The sequence below is a fragment of the Equus przewalskii genome, chromosome 17 (assembly GCF_037783145.1).
Source record: "Equus przewalskii isolate Varuska chromosome 17, EquPr2, whole genome shotgun sequence".
NCBI classification, from domain to species: Eukaryota; Metazoa; Chordata; class Mammalia; order Perissodactyla; family Equidae; genus Equus; species Equus przewalskii.
The window spans coordinates 80,766,313-80,783,353 of record NC_091847.1 but is presented as its reverse complement, the minus strand read 5'-3'; the positions used below and the strand labels follow the sequence as shown (position 1 = coordinate 80,783,353).

The window sequence follows — 17,041 nt, the reverse complement described above, 5'->3', positions numbered from 1 at the left end:
CAAGAGTGTGGAAGGTCTTTCCAAACAAATAAAATAAAAGCCCTGCAGTGCCCTCGACACCGTGATGAAAGCCCACTCCCAGGTCGCAGGTTATCAAAAATGAGCACATTAATCGGCTCTTACTTTAGCATCCCTAGCTTTGGAGATGGGGATTAGATGGTTTTGGCCGGGGATGCCCGGATGTGCTGCCAAGTGAAGCAGGCGGTGACTGGGTTACTTTACATTGTCATGAAACATTAAGGATCAGATAAGGGTGAAGGTAATTTTTTTTCTCCTCCTACAAATAGATGAAAAGGCAAGAAAAACTCAGTAGGAACAGAATGGTTGTCTAAGTGAAAATCGTGATCTTTTTTGGCTCTGGGTTTACAGTGTTGTCACAGGTCAGGTTCTCTGGGGAATGAGGCTCAGTGATGGAGGTGAGGTGCAGAAAGTTTAGAAAGACCAACATCTCTGAGGAAGGAAAAGTTGCAGGGCTGGGAAAGAGGAAGAAACTGGGCTGGGATGCAGTCAGGAAAGAATTGTGCTGGGCCAGCCCTGCGGCTGGGCCATGCTGAGGCGAGGGGGTAGGACCTTCTCTGTGTAGACTAGTCATTGGATCCAAGGGGCATAACCCTGGGGTGAAGACAGGACCTGGAGAGAGACTCCGCTGAGAGCCATCAGCCACCAGCACTCCCAGAGGCTGGGGCAGTGAGTACCTCAGGGGTGTATGCTGGGAAAGAATGCATCTGGGTAGGATGCCACAGCGTCCAGCGGAAAGGTCAACAAAGATGTGACATTTCCCACTTAGTTAAAAGGATTAATTTATGCCATGAACGTGCACCTTAAGTCCTCAAGTGAAGGACAGAAGCTAGTCCAACCTGCTTACTAAGCCTTGACCCTCACCTTGCTCCACTCCTTTGAACTGCCGGACAGTTAAGTGATGCACTGGGCATCAACTGTCCCTAATTAAAGTCAAGGACTGCCACCAAGGTGCTAGGTTAGGATACAGGTATGACTCCAGGTTCTTAGGATGACCACCACCAAGTACGCTGTGGCTTTCTAGTAGATTACCTCTTACGGGTCTATCTTGCTGCAGTTCATGATAGAAATATCCGAAGCCCGGGCACCATATTCAAATAGTTTCTAGCGGAACACTTATTGCTTCATACAAAAGGATCAGAATTTTAGTCAATCAGAATACTTTATCTAAATTAACTGAACACTAGATTGAAAACGCTTTCAAGGCACAATAACAACATCGTCTGGAATGTTTTCTCTTGCCAAATATAAATTATGCTCCTGGAAGACAAGGACTATACTTCATATTTTATATTTCAAGTGTTAACACAGTGCCTCTTCATAAAGGGAGCTCAATAAATATTTACTCATGAAAAATACAGATTTCTTTACAGATGAGTTACCTTATTAAACTGCTTACTAAATTGTCTAATTTATGCACTTTATTTCTCCTTGTCCAAGTTAAGGGACAAATAAATTCTCAGGTATATCAAAATGTAAAGCAGACTCTCAATAACAAAATTATCATGAACTTATGTGCAGGTTCACCTCCAACATAATTCCATTTAATCTCTCTGCTTTTAGTTCATAGTAGTTGAAAGAAGCATTTTCTGTCAACTTTTAAATCAAGATAAAAATAAAATTCTAAAGCACTTTTGGAAATCACTGTCATGTATCAGTCTTGGTGGGAGGCCCTGGATCGAGGGCCTGACATAATCGTTGGTGAAACGTGATTTATCTTAGTTTCACAGAAACAGACACAGTTCCTCTGTTCTCAGAACTCCACCTGGACAGTGTCGCGGTCCTGCAGCGAGGAGGCAGCGCTGCGTGAGCAGAGGCTGTTCTGGGAAACTGACGGGACTGCAGGAGGCCAGGGCAGTTGACAATCCTCAGCTCCTGTTTCGTCACTTTAAAAACTGAGGATTTGTTAGCTTGGAGCTTTCTTCCCACTCTTAAATCATGTTGTGCTTTTCTTTCTACAAGCAGGGAAGGGTTAAAATTTAACACCAGAGAAGATGGCCTTCTGGGAATTGAGCTTCCTGGTTGAGAACGGTTTCTGAGGGGGAACGGGAAAGCAGCGCAGCAGAGCCAAGGGGAGGCCTGCCTGGTGTAAGGCTGGTTCTGCCACTTCTGATTTTTCTTCCTAAAACAACACACACATAGACTGTGAAGTTTGACATTAAAAATACTAACCGACGTGATATTTTTATTAATTTAGCAGATTCTTAATGCTGCTTAGGAAACAACCTCTAAATATGAAAACCATACTTAATAATTTCCACTTCTCGGTGTCTATCCTGGAGATACACTAGCTTGTGTGTGTCCACACTATCTTGTGTCTATCTTTAACAGTCAAAAGTTTCAAACAGCTTGAATGTCCATAAAGGGTACAGGTTAAATCAGCCGTGATGCATCCAGACGCTGGGACATGCACGCCTGTGGGAAGGACTGACGCGGGTGTACGTGGACTGAAGAACTACTGCCAACACACGTTCAGTGGAAAAAAGCACCGTTCATGTAAAAAAGGGGGAGGGAGGCGGATGTACCTTAGACTTGTGTGTCTATGCACAAATTGTCGCTAAAAGCATACCTGAGAAACCGCTTCTTACTGCTCGCCCATTTATAGTTTAGTTTTTTCCAAATATACATGTTACTTAAAAAAAGTAAGTTAAAAATTAGTAAGGGTGAGAACATTATCAAGAAAGCGAAAAGAAAACAGAATGGGAGAAAATATTTGCAAATCATATTATCTGGTAAGGGTCTAGTATCCAGAATATCTAAGGAACCCAGAAAACTCAACAAAAAACAACTCCACTGAAAAATGAACAAAGAACTTGAACAGGCATTTCTCCAAAGAAGATATACAAACAGCCCACAAACACATGAAAAGAGGCTAGACATCATTAGCCAATAAGGAATTGCAAATCAAAACCACAATGAGATACCACTTCACACCCATTAGGATGGCTATAATTAAAAAGCAAAATCACAAGTGTCAACCAGGATATGGAGAAATCAGAGCCCTCATACATCACTGGTGGGAAGGTAAAATGCAGCAGCTGATAAGTCTGACAGTTCCTCAAGAAGTTAACATTGGATCACCATGTGACCCAGCTTTCCACTCCTAGGTAGACATCCGAAAGAACGGAAAACAGGGACTGAGACAAATACTCGTACATGGATGTTCATAGCAGCACTATTCACAGCAGCCAAAAAGTGGAAATAATCCAAATGTCCATCAGTGGGTGAACAGACAAGCTGTGGCCTATGTAGTTACACTGGAATATTAGTCATAAAAAGCAATGAATTACTGACGAATGTTACAATGTGGAAGAACCTCAAAAACATTATGCTAAGTGAAAGAAGCCAGTCACAAAAGGTCATGTCGTGAGTCTATTGAATTTTTTAAAAAATTGGCACCTGAGCTAACATCTGTTGCCAATCTTTTTTTTTCTTTTCCTCTTCTTCCCCAAAGCCCCATAGTACGTAGTTGCATACTCTAGTTGTGAGTGCCTCTGGTTGTGCTATGTGGGACGCTGCCTCAGCATGGCCTGATGAGTGGTGCCATGTCCATGCCCAGGATCCAAACCAGCGAGACCCTAGGCTGCCAAAGCAGAGCCTGTGAATTTAACCACTCAGCCATGGGGCCGGCCCAAGTCTATTTATATGAAATATCTGGAATAGGTAAATCTGTAGAAACAGAAAGCAGACTGGTGGTTGCCAGGGGCTGGAGGGAGGGGCAATGGAGAGTCACTCTGTCATGGGTACAGGGTCTTACTTGGTAGTGATGGAAGTGTTTTGGAACTAGATAGAGGCGGTGATGGCACAACACTGTGAATGCGCTAAATGCCGCTCAGTTCATTTAAAAATGGTCAGTTTTGTTATGTGGTTGTACTTCAGCTGAAAACAAAAAAAAATAGCATTCAAACTGGAAATTGTTTCCATTTCACTTGCTAGGCCCTCACGAGAATTCCAAGCCCCAGTCTGGTCAACGTACGTAAGAAAGATGTGGAGATTACGTGCACACTGGGAGGAAGGGGAACACTGACCGAGGCGGGGCCTTTCTGGGCTTTTGCCTTAAGCAGTGTCCCGGATAGTGGCCTCATCCACAAGAGGGAAAACCAGCTGAAGAACAGGTTTAGAGGAGAAATGAGAAGTTGTTTTGGACCTCTGTTCCATGGTGAGTCTGGAGCTCAGGGATGAAACTGTATAAACGTGAGAATTACTGCCTTGGCTGTGTGTCAGTGCGAGGACAGGGACTTTTCAGGCCAAGAAGTGTGTCCTCAGTATCTGTGAAATGATAAGCAACAGCAAACGTGGCTGAAGAGAAGGCAGGCATGCTGTGCTTTTTGAGGTCCAAGCACCTGAACACGGCTTGCAAGTAGGGTGACTCTAGGGCCTGGTTTGCTCAGCACAGTCCTTGTTTGCGCCTACTGTCCCCATGTAATTTATGTCAGCCTTTCACTCTCAGCACTGTCTCAGTTTGTACAATAAATTACGTGGTCACTCTTTGTAGAAGAAAAGAAAGGAAATTCAAGTAACTCCTTCAATACAAGTCTAACAAGCTTAACAAACACATCATGGCAATTTTAAAGAAGTACTTTAGAATAAATGTGACTGCTTATCTTCAGCAGTTGACTCAACAGTATAGGAGAGTCTCTCATTCTTATGCTTTCATTAAAGAGCAGATTAACCACATCCCCTCCCCTTTCCTTCCCTTTTATGATATGCTCATAGAACTTCAGAATTACACGGGGACCTGAAAAGTTATCTATTCTTGTTCTTCCAATGCAAACGGCATTTTATGACATCGAGACAGCCGGTCATGTCTCCCATTGGTTGTCTCAATAGGGCAGTAACATCTCCAAATCTTCAAATGGGCATTGTTCAGCCTTACTGCAGAAAGAAATCTTGTGCTAAAAATTAGGAATATAGTAAAATCAAGTAACTGAAGGTATATTCTTGTTGCTTGAATTAGTTTTCCATTGCTATGCAACACAAGCTTGTGATATAGTCTAACATAACTTTTGCTCATTTAACAAACCAAGAAAATATAGCTTAACACTATTACCAAAAATCAAAATATAGAGATCCCATCCCCAAAAAAGAGACTTACAGAGATTTAAAAAGCATGTTTATGTGACTGCACATAAATGTTTGTGTAAAAAGGGCATTATGACAGTTGATACCACAAAGATTACAGTAAGAAAAAGCACTTTATGACAATATTTCACAAATTCACAAGGATCACTTTAATGTACAAAGCAATTGCTACCATTGTGAACACAAAGCAGCTAATATGTACATAGTGTTAATAAAATGCATTATAACTCGGTACATTTTTTTCTCTTTACACAGATAAAGCACAAAAGATTTAGGTAAAAAAATTAAAACAGGGATGTTTCTAGAATGTAGGGAATTTCCCTCATTATAATTATTTATTTAGTATTCAACTCTAATAGCAACATCAGAGTTAAAAAATCAATACCCTGTTTGTGCTGATAGTTTTGGGGGGAGGTATTCTTTACCCCAATCCTCAAGGAAAAAACAAAACAAAAAAAACAGCTTTCTTTCTAGAAACTTCCCTGATTATTTTGTTTCTAAAAAGTTTCAAGTGATACATCTAGGTTAGAAATAATTCCTTTTTTAGGTGAGGATGACAACTGACGTGGACAAATCAGTCGGGGACAACTTTACATGGAAAACTGCTAACTAGCACTCTTCTTTGCCATCCCTAATCTATACTCACAGAAAAATGCTGACAAATTATTTCCCACTTGTTATATAAATAATTTTATTACATACACAACTTGGAGTGGCACCTGGATGAAAGTAGGTCTATAAAGCATTTACCAATTCAGTTTTAGAAACACAGGAAAATAGCCCTCCCAAACACAACAGCAGGCCCTCCCGCTTGGCCAGCTGACAGGAGACCTCCACCCACCGGGGCGCTCTTCCTCCCTACCGGTTCTAAACCATGTCAGATTTACTCTCACATCTCTGAGAAGCTCCTCAGACAGAAGCTTGGAAATGCTGCATTTCTATAGGCAAGTATTAATGCCTGTATGAAGTAGATAAAATTTGAATTTCCTACTGTTCGACCCTTTTCAAAGACACTTCCTGAAGGTCGTTCATTTTCCTTTTACTTGCTGGTGAGATTAATTCAAATGTATCACGTTATACCCAGCCAGGACCTGCACCCACAGAACCAGAATGCAGACAGGTCAATGTTTTCTCTCTGTGCTAAACAACTCTTCCTGTTAATAATATCGACATGCTTCACAGGCTTTTCTTTTTTTTTTATTTTTATTTTTTTAAAAAATAAATTTCAAGCTAAAACACCTGAAATATAATCCCTCCATTCAAATGGTATCTGGTCCCTCTTAAAGTCTGTCTGCCCCCTGAGGACACATACAAAGGCTTAAGCTACATTCACTAATCACAAGAACTTATCATAAGCAGATGAGACAGATGGAACTTCAGCACCCTGTTTGATTTATTTGAAATTCTTCCATACTGACTCGGCTTCATGATATGTCCACCCCTCAGGGATTAGTGCCTCTCCCAGCCATTGATTCTAGAGTCAAGGAAACCAGTTCCTAATACATACAGCGACTGTGCAGTCAACTCAAAAGTCAACACATCAACTTAAAAGTATTCAAGATGTATGTGAGCCACCCGACAAAAAGCTCTAGTTGTGCTTTGTACAACTCAGTGAGCAAATTATCCCACGACTCTTCACCTACAGGCTTACTAAGCACACTTCTCTTCCTCTTCCTCACCTGGGATCAGTTAGATTTAGCCATTATTTCTTTGATGTTAACAAAGCCAAATTACAGTGAAAAGAATTTAGTCAAATGATTATATGTGGTCTCCATGATGACCATAATTCACTGCCCTGAAAAATCTTTTACTGTTCTGGACAAATTCATGGATATCTTGGCATCCTATAGACAGTATTAATGTTGGGGTGAGGATAGTGTCTCATTTAAAATCAGAAATAAATATTTACTCACTTGAGTTGCTTTTCCTGCTCTCTTTATCCATGATGAAAAAGATAGGGTTCGAACCCATCTTTTAATCAGCTGGGCTAGTCAAATCTAATTTCCTGATATTTTTCTTTTACAGCTATTTATAAGGCTAGCCTTTAGGTGCTAAAATATTTTAATCAATGAATAGCTTCCATTAAAAAGTCACATGATTTGAAGAGAGGAGAAAGACATGAAAAGTCAGTTGACAATTAATTGATGAGGGAATTTCTCAAGTTGCTAATACCCACACTGGGTCATTTTTAAAAGTGCAAGTTACACCAAAGATTTACAAAGAATATAATGTAAATATAATCCAAGTAAATATACAACTTTTGTATTAGGTCAATGGCAAACAAGATACCAACAGTTTTCAGGGCTACAAAAGAAACAAAGTCTCTTGAAAATAACTGAAAAGGTGTATAACCACTGTTTCTAAAACTCATTTTAATTCAAAATCTTAACTTTAAGATATTAGTCTTATTTAATCCTGCAAAACGAAGCAGCCTTTTTGATCGTCAAAATAAAGAGACCAATATATGCTAACAGCTGACTGTAGTTGATCACAGAATGAAAAACATTAAAAATGAAAAGAAACAATCTAGATTGAAGTCACTTCAAGTAAGTAAAAGCATCCTGGTTCAAACACACTTGTGTTTGAATTCTTCCTAAGCCTTTGTATGATTCCACATGTCGCCCAAACAGTCAGTGATATAGGGATTAGGCCTGAGAGACACAGATGGACTTCAGCCAGGTGGACAAACTGCCAACTGCTATGGTGCTTTCAGATACTAGCACTCCTGCTGACACCATCAAAACACATTTTCTGACAAAAATCCCTGCTCAAATGAAAACATCAAAATTCCTCCCCCAAGATGATTTTTGAAAAATCAGTGGTACCTTTTAGAAGGTATCTTCAAAATTCTCTTACCACTGTTATAGCTGCCAAAGACAAAGCATAAAAACCAAATACTTTTGGGGGGGTAGTTTTCAAGTGACTAGTAACATTTAAAAGTATCAAGCCAAAGGAAAAAAACAATGAAAAGAAATAAAATACTTGGAAGAAAATTAGAAGATAAAAATCAATCATGAGTGCTGTAGTAATGCAGTCCAAGAAACTACCAAAAGGGATGCACTAGAACACGCAAAAATGTAAAATTTCATCTGACCTCAATATACTATAATACTCAGCATTCCTGACTTAAAAGCTCTCAGAGCTTCAGATTATATACTGTATGTATATATATATATGTACACATATATTATACAAATGCCATTTCCCCCCCCAAGAATATCTAAATGAACAGAGCACCTATGACAATGTTATGGTTGCCAATACGGTACTTGAGTTTGAAAAAGAATGAACTTAAAATTACATCTGGTATCAATTTTTTAATAACGTGAACACATTGGATCTAGCCCTTTCTAAACCACTTTTCAGTTAAACACTATCAAAGCTTGAAAACTTATAAGAGCAATATATCAAAAATAAACCCCTCCCACTTCGTTTTTATTAGAGTTCATCTGTCCTATAGATAAAAGTGCCACATGGCCCTATATTTGCAAAGTGAGCGATACCAAACTTGCTATTTCTAAGCAAATCAGTAGCATTATGTACAGATTCCTATGATGACATTTTCATTCCCTTTTGGCCAATAAGGAGAGAAAAAACATTTATAACATGGCCACATATGTTCTTGGCTACAAGGTTTTTTAAAAAAATTGTCATTTTCTTAATAAAGGTTCTCAAAGTTGCATGCTTAAAAACAAACACCTTTCTCCAATTCTCATTAAAAAAAAAATGTCTGCACAAAAGGGGCTTAATTTCTATCTGTATAAACTGAAATCTTCAAGTCTCTCCAAGGGTCTAAAACAGTTTTAGCAAGAGAATATGCTTCTTACCTCATCATTAAGTAGCTGACTTCAAACCAGTGCAATCATCCTCAGGTACAAAGGACCTGGTCTTAGTTAACTTAAAAATCCAACCAGCTAATATGGATGTGACTGCCTTATCAGGGACTAAAGAGGACCACCAACTTCCTAATTGAATAAGAATGCCCCAACTTTTGAAAAACGTTCAACTTCAGAGGAGAGAACACAACTTACTAAATACTAGGCAATTTTCATTTATAAAGCGTATGACATTCAAAATGTTAAATTTTGACAATTTGACTCATTAAGAAAGAATTCTAATTTGTGAGCATATTTGTGATTTTGCTTGGTTTCTGTCAAACCAGTTTTGGAAAATGAGATACCTATGTTGGTATACAAATAATTTTTATGCTGTAACTTTCCCCATTAGCTCAGCAGATAACACCAAACTTTATAGTCCTTTGAAAGCCTTCTTGAGAATCTGGTGAACTGTCCACATATAAGACTACATCACCCAATTCTTAGAATGATGCTCCTTCATAAACTCTGTTCATCCTTGAAAAAAGACAATGGCTTGTTACAAACAAAAATAAACCATGTACAAATATTAATTAAACATCTTACTTTTCAAAATGAACCCAATAATTAATACCTATATTTGCATATTTTGTTAACACAATTAACAAACTTAACTTTTTCAAATAAACCATGACCAAATATAAAACATTAATTTTCTAGACTCTCTTTTAAAAGGAATAACCTTCTCAAATGAGAAATTATATCCAACATTATGTCAGTCTCTTATTTTATAAATCCACCTTAGTCTTATTTTTCTTTTAAAGGGTAACTTTTACATTTACCAGGTTTAGTGAATAAATGAGTAGTTAACATTAAAAGGAGTACTGGAAACAATGTATGATAATACGAATACAGACTGTTCTGGTTGGGAGTTCAAACAGGTAGCTTATAGAATGACAAAGGCTATATAGCGTATTGGAAAGCTAAAGCATAATTATCCTTTTTAGAAGAAAAAAAATGTTTTGCAAGAATGACAATCCAAATATTGTAGTACAGCAGTCACTCAAATATGTCTGAAGAAAATTACTTTCCTTGTGCACATCTAATACTGTACTTTTTAGAACTAGATCCTTACAATTTCTTTCATTAAAAATTCACTAGAGATATTCTGTTAAAGTACGTTAATATGGAAAAGATTTAAAATTAGTATTTTTCTACAACACATAACATTTTATAAACAATATATCACTTTGCTTTATTTAGCCTCTTGAAGGCTTTCTGTTGGTGGTATAACCTAAGTGCAAATGGGAACAGTTTAATTCAAAATATCCTTTTAAGTAAATGAGTGACAATATAATTATTTTTGAAGGCGATGACAAAAACATTTATTTAAAAACCTTGTTATATAACTCAAGGGGTTGGTTTACTAATGAGCATCTTTTTACTAAGAATTTAGTACTAACTAAAACAAGCTTTGTAATCTTATTTACTTTGATTTAATTTAAAATTCAAATACCATGCTCTTTCATTCGTTGGTTACTTCTTTTAATGTATTCAAAAATGTTGAACCCCTACAGAACTGAATTAAGAATCAACAACTGCCCTATGGAAGAGCTCTAGTTAATACAGAATGTTTTTAAGAACCAAGGACAAGTTTTCAGTACTGAAGAAGAGAATGTACATAGAAAACACTCCAAATTCATTCTTAATTTCTTCAACACCACACTATAATTCCTTTTTAGAGGGTACGTCTCAACAATTTTCCATAATTCACAATGAAAATGTGAAAACGTGTCAATTTGGCAATCAACACCTCTTCATTGCACCTTACTTACTTTATGCCTGCGGCCCACACACTACTTCAGCTCAAGAGGCTGGGGTAATTCTGTCCCTAAGGCAATCAAGGAGCTCAGCACAAACCTTGAAATCATTTAAAAAAAGATTTTCTCTTCCTCATTTCCCCCATCAATTTACAAGTAAGCAAATTATTACTTTTTGACGAGGGCAGGGGGTAAAAAGCAGAAGTCTCTTCATGATTCCTGGTGCTGAAAATTTCTCGAGGGGAGACGTGGAGGCAGGTGTTGGAACATTCACAGTTTAATGCAAAAGCACAAATGAATGAAATTCTGTAGTTGCTTTCAGGCAGTTTTGCGCATAGAAAAAAAGAAATGTTTAGAAAATAAAATGTTTATTTTGTCTCTCTGGTTGTGGCCAAGCCAGTTCTTTTTCCACCATAACAGGCGAAATTTAAATCCCAAATTAATCTGATTTGTGGCAGTAAAGGTCCTTAAGTGCTTTTAGCTCCTCAATCAGTGTCTTGTTTTGGTTTTCCAGAACTGCCACTCTGTTTTCTAAACATTTCACATATTCTTTCTTCTTTCTACGACATTCTCGTGCTGCTTCCCTACAAGCAAAAAAAGGACAGGAAAGATTATGCAGCACTTCTCTATCATTTATTTTGGGTTAGACACAGTACATTTTTTTTAGAGAATTAGCTCAAAGCAACAAACATTTTAATATAGACTGGGCATTTGAAAAAAAATATACAGAATGACTTGGAAAGTACCTTATATAAAATTTTAATATACCATAGAAGGTTGATTTAAAAAAAACAAACATGAAAACCCCTAACCAACCAAAAGGGCTGAACAAGCACTTAAAAATTACATCTATCACTGTTTATTAAAATGTTCAGCATCATACCTATAAAACTGGAACTTCTATCAATAACAGTAACCAAGAAAATAATAAGACAATTTCAGTGTGAAAAACATCTTTTAAATAGAAAAATCTCACAAACTCATCATTTCAGGGCATTAAAAAAAAATGTAACACAACAGTCTCTTCAGTAAGTGACATTGGGAAAACTGGATATCCACACGAAAAAGAATGAAGTTGAACCCTTACCTAACACTGTATATAAAAATTAACTCAAAATGGATTAAAGACCTGTCAAATACTATAAAACTTCTAGAAGAAAACATAGAGGAAAAGCTTCAAGACACTGAATTTGGCAGTGATTTCTTGGTTATGCCACCAAAAGCACAGGCAATAAAACCAAAAATAAATAAATGGTACTACATCAAACTTAAAAAGTTCTGTACATCAAAGGACACAATCAACAGAGTGAAAATCAACCCCCTACGGAAAGGGAGAAAATATTTGCAAATCATACATCTGATGAGAGTTAATATGGAGAATATACAAAGAACTCCTGCAACTCAACAAGAAAATAACCTGATTAAAAAATGGTCAAGGACTTGAAAAGACATTGCGCCAAAGAAGATATACAAATGACTAACAAGCTTATAAAAAAGATGCTCAATATCACTAATCATTAGAGAAATGCAAACCAAAACCAAAATGAGGTATCACCTCACACCCATTAGGATGGTTACTACTAAAAAAAAAAAAATCCCAAAATTCCAAACAGCAAATAACAAATGTTGACAAGGATGTGAAGAAATCTGAACCCTTGTGCACTGTGGTGAGAATGTAAAATGGTGCAGCCACTATAGAAAACACTATGGTGATACCTCAAAAAATTAAAAATAGAATTACCATATGATCCAGCAATCCCACTTTTGGGTATATATCCAAAAGAATTTAGAGCAGGATCTCAAAGAGATGGAGCCAGACCTGGGGGTCTGGTGGTTAAGATCTGGTGCTCTCACTGCCGAGGCCCAGGTTTATCTATCTCCCCATCAGGGAACCACACCACCCGTCTGCTGGTTGTCATACTATGGTGGCTTCGTGTTGCTATGATGTTGAAAGCTATGCCACCAGGATTTCAGATACCAACAAGTTTCAGTGGAGCTTCCAGACTAAAAAGAAAGGACCTGGCTACTCACTGGCCAGGAAAACCCTGTGAATAGCAGAGGGGCATTGTCTGACACAGTGCTGGAAGGTGAGATGATGCAAAAAGACCGGGCAGGGTTCTGTACACAGGACTGCTAGGAGATGGAATCGACTTAATGGCACTAACAACAACTTGAAGAGAGATTTGCATACCTGTCTTCACAACCGCATTATTCACAATAGCCAAGAGGTAGAAGTAACTCAAATGCCCATCAACAGATGAATAAATAATAAAAATGTGGTATATACATACAATGGAATAATATTAGCCATAAAAAGAAGGAAATCCTGTCACACCTACAACATAGATGAACCTTGAGGATATTATGCTAAGTAAAATAAGCCCGTCACAAGAGGACAGATACTGTATGATTTCACTTACATGAAGTATCTAAATTAGTCAAACTCATAGAAACAGAAAGTAGAATGGGGATTGCCAAGGACTGGGGGGAGGAGGAAATGAGGGGCATTGTTTACTTAACAGAGTTTCAATTTTGCAAGATGAAAAAGTTCTGGAGATCTGTTGTACAACAATGTGAATATACTTAGCGCTACTGAACTGTACACTTAATAAGGTTAAGATTGGAAATTTTATGTTTTCTACCACAATTAAAAATTAAAAAATTATTTTAAGAAAATCTAACATTAAAAATAAAAATCTTTCGGTGAGCTACTAAGTCTAAATTAGTAAATGGTTTTTTTAGTTCTATGCGAGTAAATCTTTCTTTAATACCCTCTGTCACTAGCACAGGGCCTGGCACAAGGTAAGTACTTATTGTTGAATGAACATAACAGTTGAAAGCAAAAAAGTTCCAAGTCTTTCTTTAGAAAATGAAAAAAAGCACCAGTTTACAACCCCTCACTTACAACAGTGGCAGTGTAGTACAGCAGTTGAGAGCAGTATCTTCAGTGTCAGATTCTTTCGTTTAAGTGCTGCTACGCCTTACCAAGTATGTGACCACATGCAAATTACTTCACCTCAGTTTCCTGACTGTAAAACAGGATCATGTGATCTACCTCAGAAGTTTTATGAGGATTAACGGAGCTGACAGATGAAAAACACATAAAATAGTGGGTGGCATTCTGTAAATGCTATATATGTGCTAGTTATTATTATTTCTCGATAACTCAAGTGGTGGTACATTATAATTCCATTAATGTCTTCATCCCCACATAGCCCATCAGCTCAGGAAAAAAGGAGCATTTCTTGGAATTAAGAAAATGGCACCTAATGTTGTATTATCCATGATAGAGAGACATGGACAATACATGATCCACTGTATCACTCTACCACTGGAGAAAATTTTTTGGAAATGGTTTTAAAAATGGCCCAACATTCCAATGAACAGTGAAGACAAGCCAAGAAGCTCTGTGAGGCACAGAGAGATCTAAATAATGACCGTGGGGATGATTCAGAAGTCAATCTGGATATTCTGTATGTGGTGAACTCCAACACTATAGAAAGCAGGAAGGATGTATGTACACTTACAAATCTAATTTCAGCCAGGGCCGACTAATCTTGTTTCCTCTGCGTTCTCCTCGCCATCCCTTGAGAATTTACAGTCCACAAGTTCCTATATGAGTGCTACGTCTACACCCAAGTTTCCAAAGTTAAACTAATATGATCCCATAGGTTAGGTCTCCCAGCTTTGTTCCACCAAAATCAGTATACTATAGTGTTGTGAAAGATTAAAATATATGCTTCTCAAAGGAAGGGGAAAAAAAAAGAAATACTAAGCTAAGAAAATTAACTTATTTCTTTAATGCAAAACCTCATGGATCCTTTCAATATGCTAAGGTGAGCTGAGACTCTCTCCAAAGAGGAATTCTTTGTAGCATGTCCCAAGTGGAATTTGACTGTACAATACTTTTTTGGGGGAATAAATTTCAAGTAACACTGTCTTGCAGAATGATGCTCAAGTTAGGCACAGTTAGTTGTGTTGCTTCCAGCAGGTCCCTTCCCATTCAAGGACTGTTTCCTCATCTGTTTAAACAAAAAAACCCAACCAAAGAAACAAAAAGGACGAATCAAAATGTCCCAAACCAACATGGTTAGCTTTGTATTAAGGTTTATGCATAACCAGGAAATAAATGTGGCACGTCATTGAAAGTACCTGTTACAAGTGACAGGGCAGAGGGGTGGCAAGCAGTTTCACAGTAAAACAGGCATTACTATATTTTGGAGTAGAATAAAAAATCCAAATAAACTTTAAATATAAAAAATTTAAAGAAATCTTTATTTTGGAGAATGCTTCTTCAAGCTTGTCAAAAATTTGTAAGTAATTTTAAGAACAGAAGAGAATGAAAGGACCCTCCCAGAGGATTAGTCTGAGGACATGGTGTAAAGATTAAATCGACCTCTGATGTCTCCAGCACAGAAATAGGATTTTATGATTCTAAGGATTGTTGTAGACAGATGGCCTATAAATTCTGAAATCAATTTGACAGACATTTTCAGAAAAAAGTTCTTTCACATAATGTTTCAACATCCTCCTCCTTCATTTACTGAACTAATTCTTTGCCTCAATTTGATACTTTTATTCTGTTTCACTTCTTTCCTTCTTCAGCATCGCCAATTCTTCCTTACTACTTGTTTTCTCTTTTGCTTTCAAAGTTGTTTACCAATTGTATTGATTTTTTAACAACCAATTTTCAATTTGCTCTTCTTTTTCTAGTTTCTTAAGATGGAAGTTAGGTTGGCGAAGTTTTGTAAAGGGCCAGATTGTAAATATTTTAGGCTTGCGGACCAAATGGGCTCTGTCACAACTACTTAACTCTGGTGGTGTTGGATGAAAGCAGCCATGGGTAATACATAATGAAATGAGCATGGCTGTGTTCCAATAAAACTTTACTTATAAAAACAGGGAGTGAACGAGGTGCGGTTTGCCAACCCCTGACACTGATGACTGATTTAAGACTTTCTTTGATTGAGCCCCATCTCACAAATTTTTGCCATATTTTCATTTGCATTCAGTTCAAAAAGTTTATTTCCTTTGAGATTTCCTTTTTGACCTAGAGATTTAGAAATGCTTAATATTTATTTAATTTTCAAACAAATGGGAATTTTCCCAGATGTTTTATGGTCCAAGAACACACTTTTCCCATTCTCTTAAATTAACAAGTGTCATATAAATGTCAAATAGGTGTAATTGGTTGATAATATCATTCAGGTCTTCTATATCTTTATTTTCTGTCCTCACTGAGAAGGGTGCCAAAGTCTTCACCTATAATTATGGCTTGGTCCTTTCTCCTTTTAGTTCCATCAGCTTTGGCCTCATGTATGAAGTTCTATTAGCAAACACATGTAGAAGTACTATGTCTTCTTAGAGGTCTGACCCCTTTATCATGATACAATATCCGTCCTTAACCCTGACAATGTTCCAGCTTCCTTTTGATTACTATTTGCATGGTATATTCTTCTCCATCCTTTTCCTTGTAACCTATCTATGTCTTTATATTTGAAGTGAGATTCTTGCAGATAGCATATAGTTACGTCTTGATTTTTTATTCAGTTTTATGTCTTTTACCTGAGTTAGACCACGGGTTGGCAAACTATAGCCCGTGGATAAAATCCACATAGCCTATTTTTCACAATTGATAAATGTCTAGCCAAACTAACCAAAAAAGTGACAGGGGAACGAGAGAGAGAAGCCACAAATTATCAATATCAGGAATGAAATTCCTATTAATCCCAGACATTAATAGTTAAGTAAATACTATAAACAACTCTATGTCCATAAATTTGACAACTTAGAAGAAATGGACCAAATGCTTAAAAACACAAACTTCTAAAATTCAATGAACAAACAGATAGAGTTATCTGACATAAAGAGATTCAATTCATGGTTTTAAAAAAAACTCTCAAAAAAAGAAAACTCTAGGCCCAGATGGTGTTACTGGCAAATTCTAGTAAATAATTAAGGAATAAATAATACTAATACTATACAACCTCTTCTGGAAAATAGAACACTTCCTAACTCATTTTATGAGGCCAACAACCCTGATAACAAATCCAGACAGAAATACTACAAGAAAAGAAAAGTAAAATCCCTATCTGTCATGAACACAGACCTGAAAATCCTCAACAAAATATTGGAAAATCAAATCTAGCAATATGTTAAAAACCACAAAACATCATGACAGTGTGTGGGTCTAGCCCAAGAATGCATGCATGTCTTAACAGTGGAAAATCAGTCAATGTAATTCACCCTATTAACAGACTAAATAAGAAAAAACATGATTACTTCAAGAGTCAGAAAAGCAGTTGA

General features: G+C 37.2%; 2 protein-coding genes across 25 annotated transcripts in view; one reads left to right on the top strand and one right to left on the bottom strand.

Annotated features, from left to right (window-relative positions):
* METTL21A (methyltransferase 21A, HSPA lysine) overlaps positions 1–17,041 on the top strand; it is a 35,746-nt gene that overhangs the window by 13,146 nt on the left and 5,559 nt on the right. For 2 of the 9 annotated variants that reach the window (XM_070581798.1, XM_008516897.2), the window contains exon 5: positions 3,955–4,518. The exons of 5 other annotated variants lie outside the window; for them this stretch is intronic. In XM_070581798.1, coding sequence (XP_070437899.1) covers positions 3,955–4,200 — 246 coding nt within the window. In that variant the 3' untranslated portion in view covers positions 4,201–4,518. Of the gene's footprint in view, positions 1–1,740; positions 2,585–3,954; positions 4,519–17,041 lie in introns of those variants that run through there. 2 more of the 9 variants (XM_070581792.1, XM_070581791.1) reach the window with 2 other exon arrangements.
* CREB1 (cAMP responsive element binding protein 1) overlaps positions 5,115–17,041 on the bottom strand; it is a 63,221-nt gene continuing 51,294 nt past the window's right edge. For 6 of the 16 annotated variants that reach the window (XM_070581800.1, XM_070581802.1, XM_070581806.1 and 3 more), the window contains one exon: positions 5,115–11,319. In XM_070581800.1, coding sequence (XP_070437901.1) covers positions 11,175–11,319 — 145 coding nt within the window. In that variant the 3' untranslated portion in view covers positions 5,115–11,174. The remainder of the gene's footprint in view (positions 11,320–17,041) is intronic. The other 10 variants (XR_011528888.1, XR_011528893.1, XR_011528891.1 and 7 more) reach the window with 6 other exon arrangements.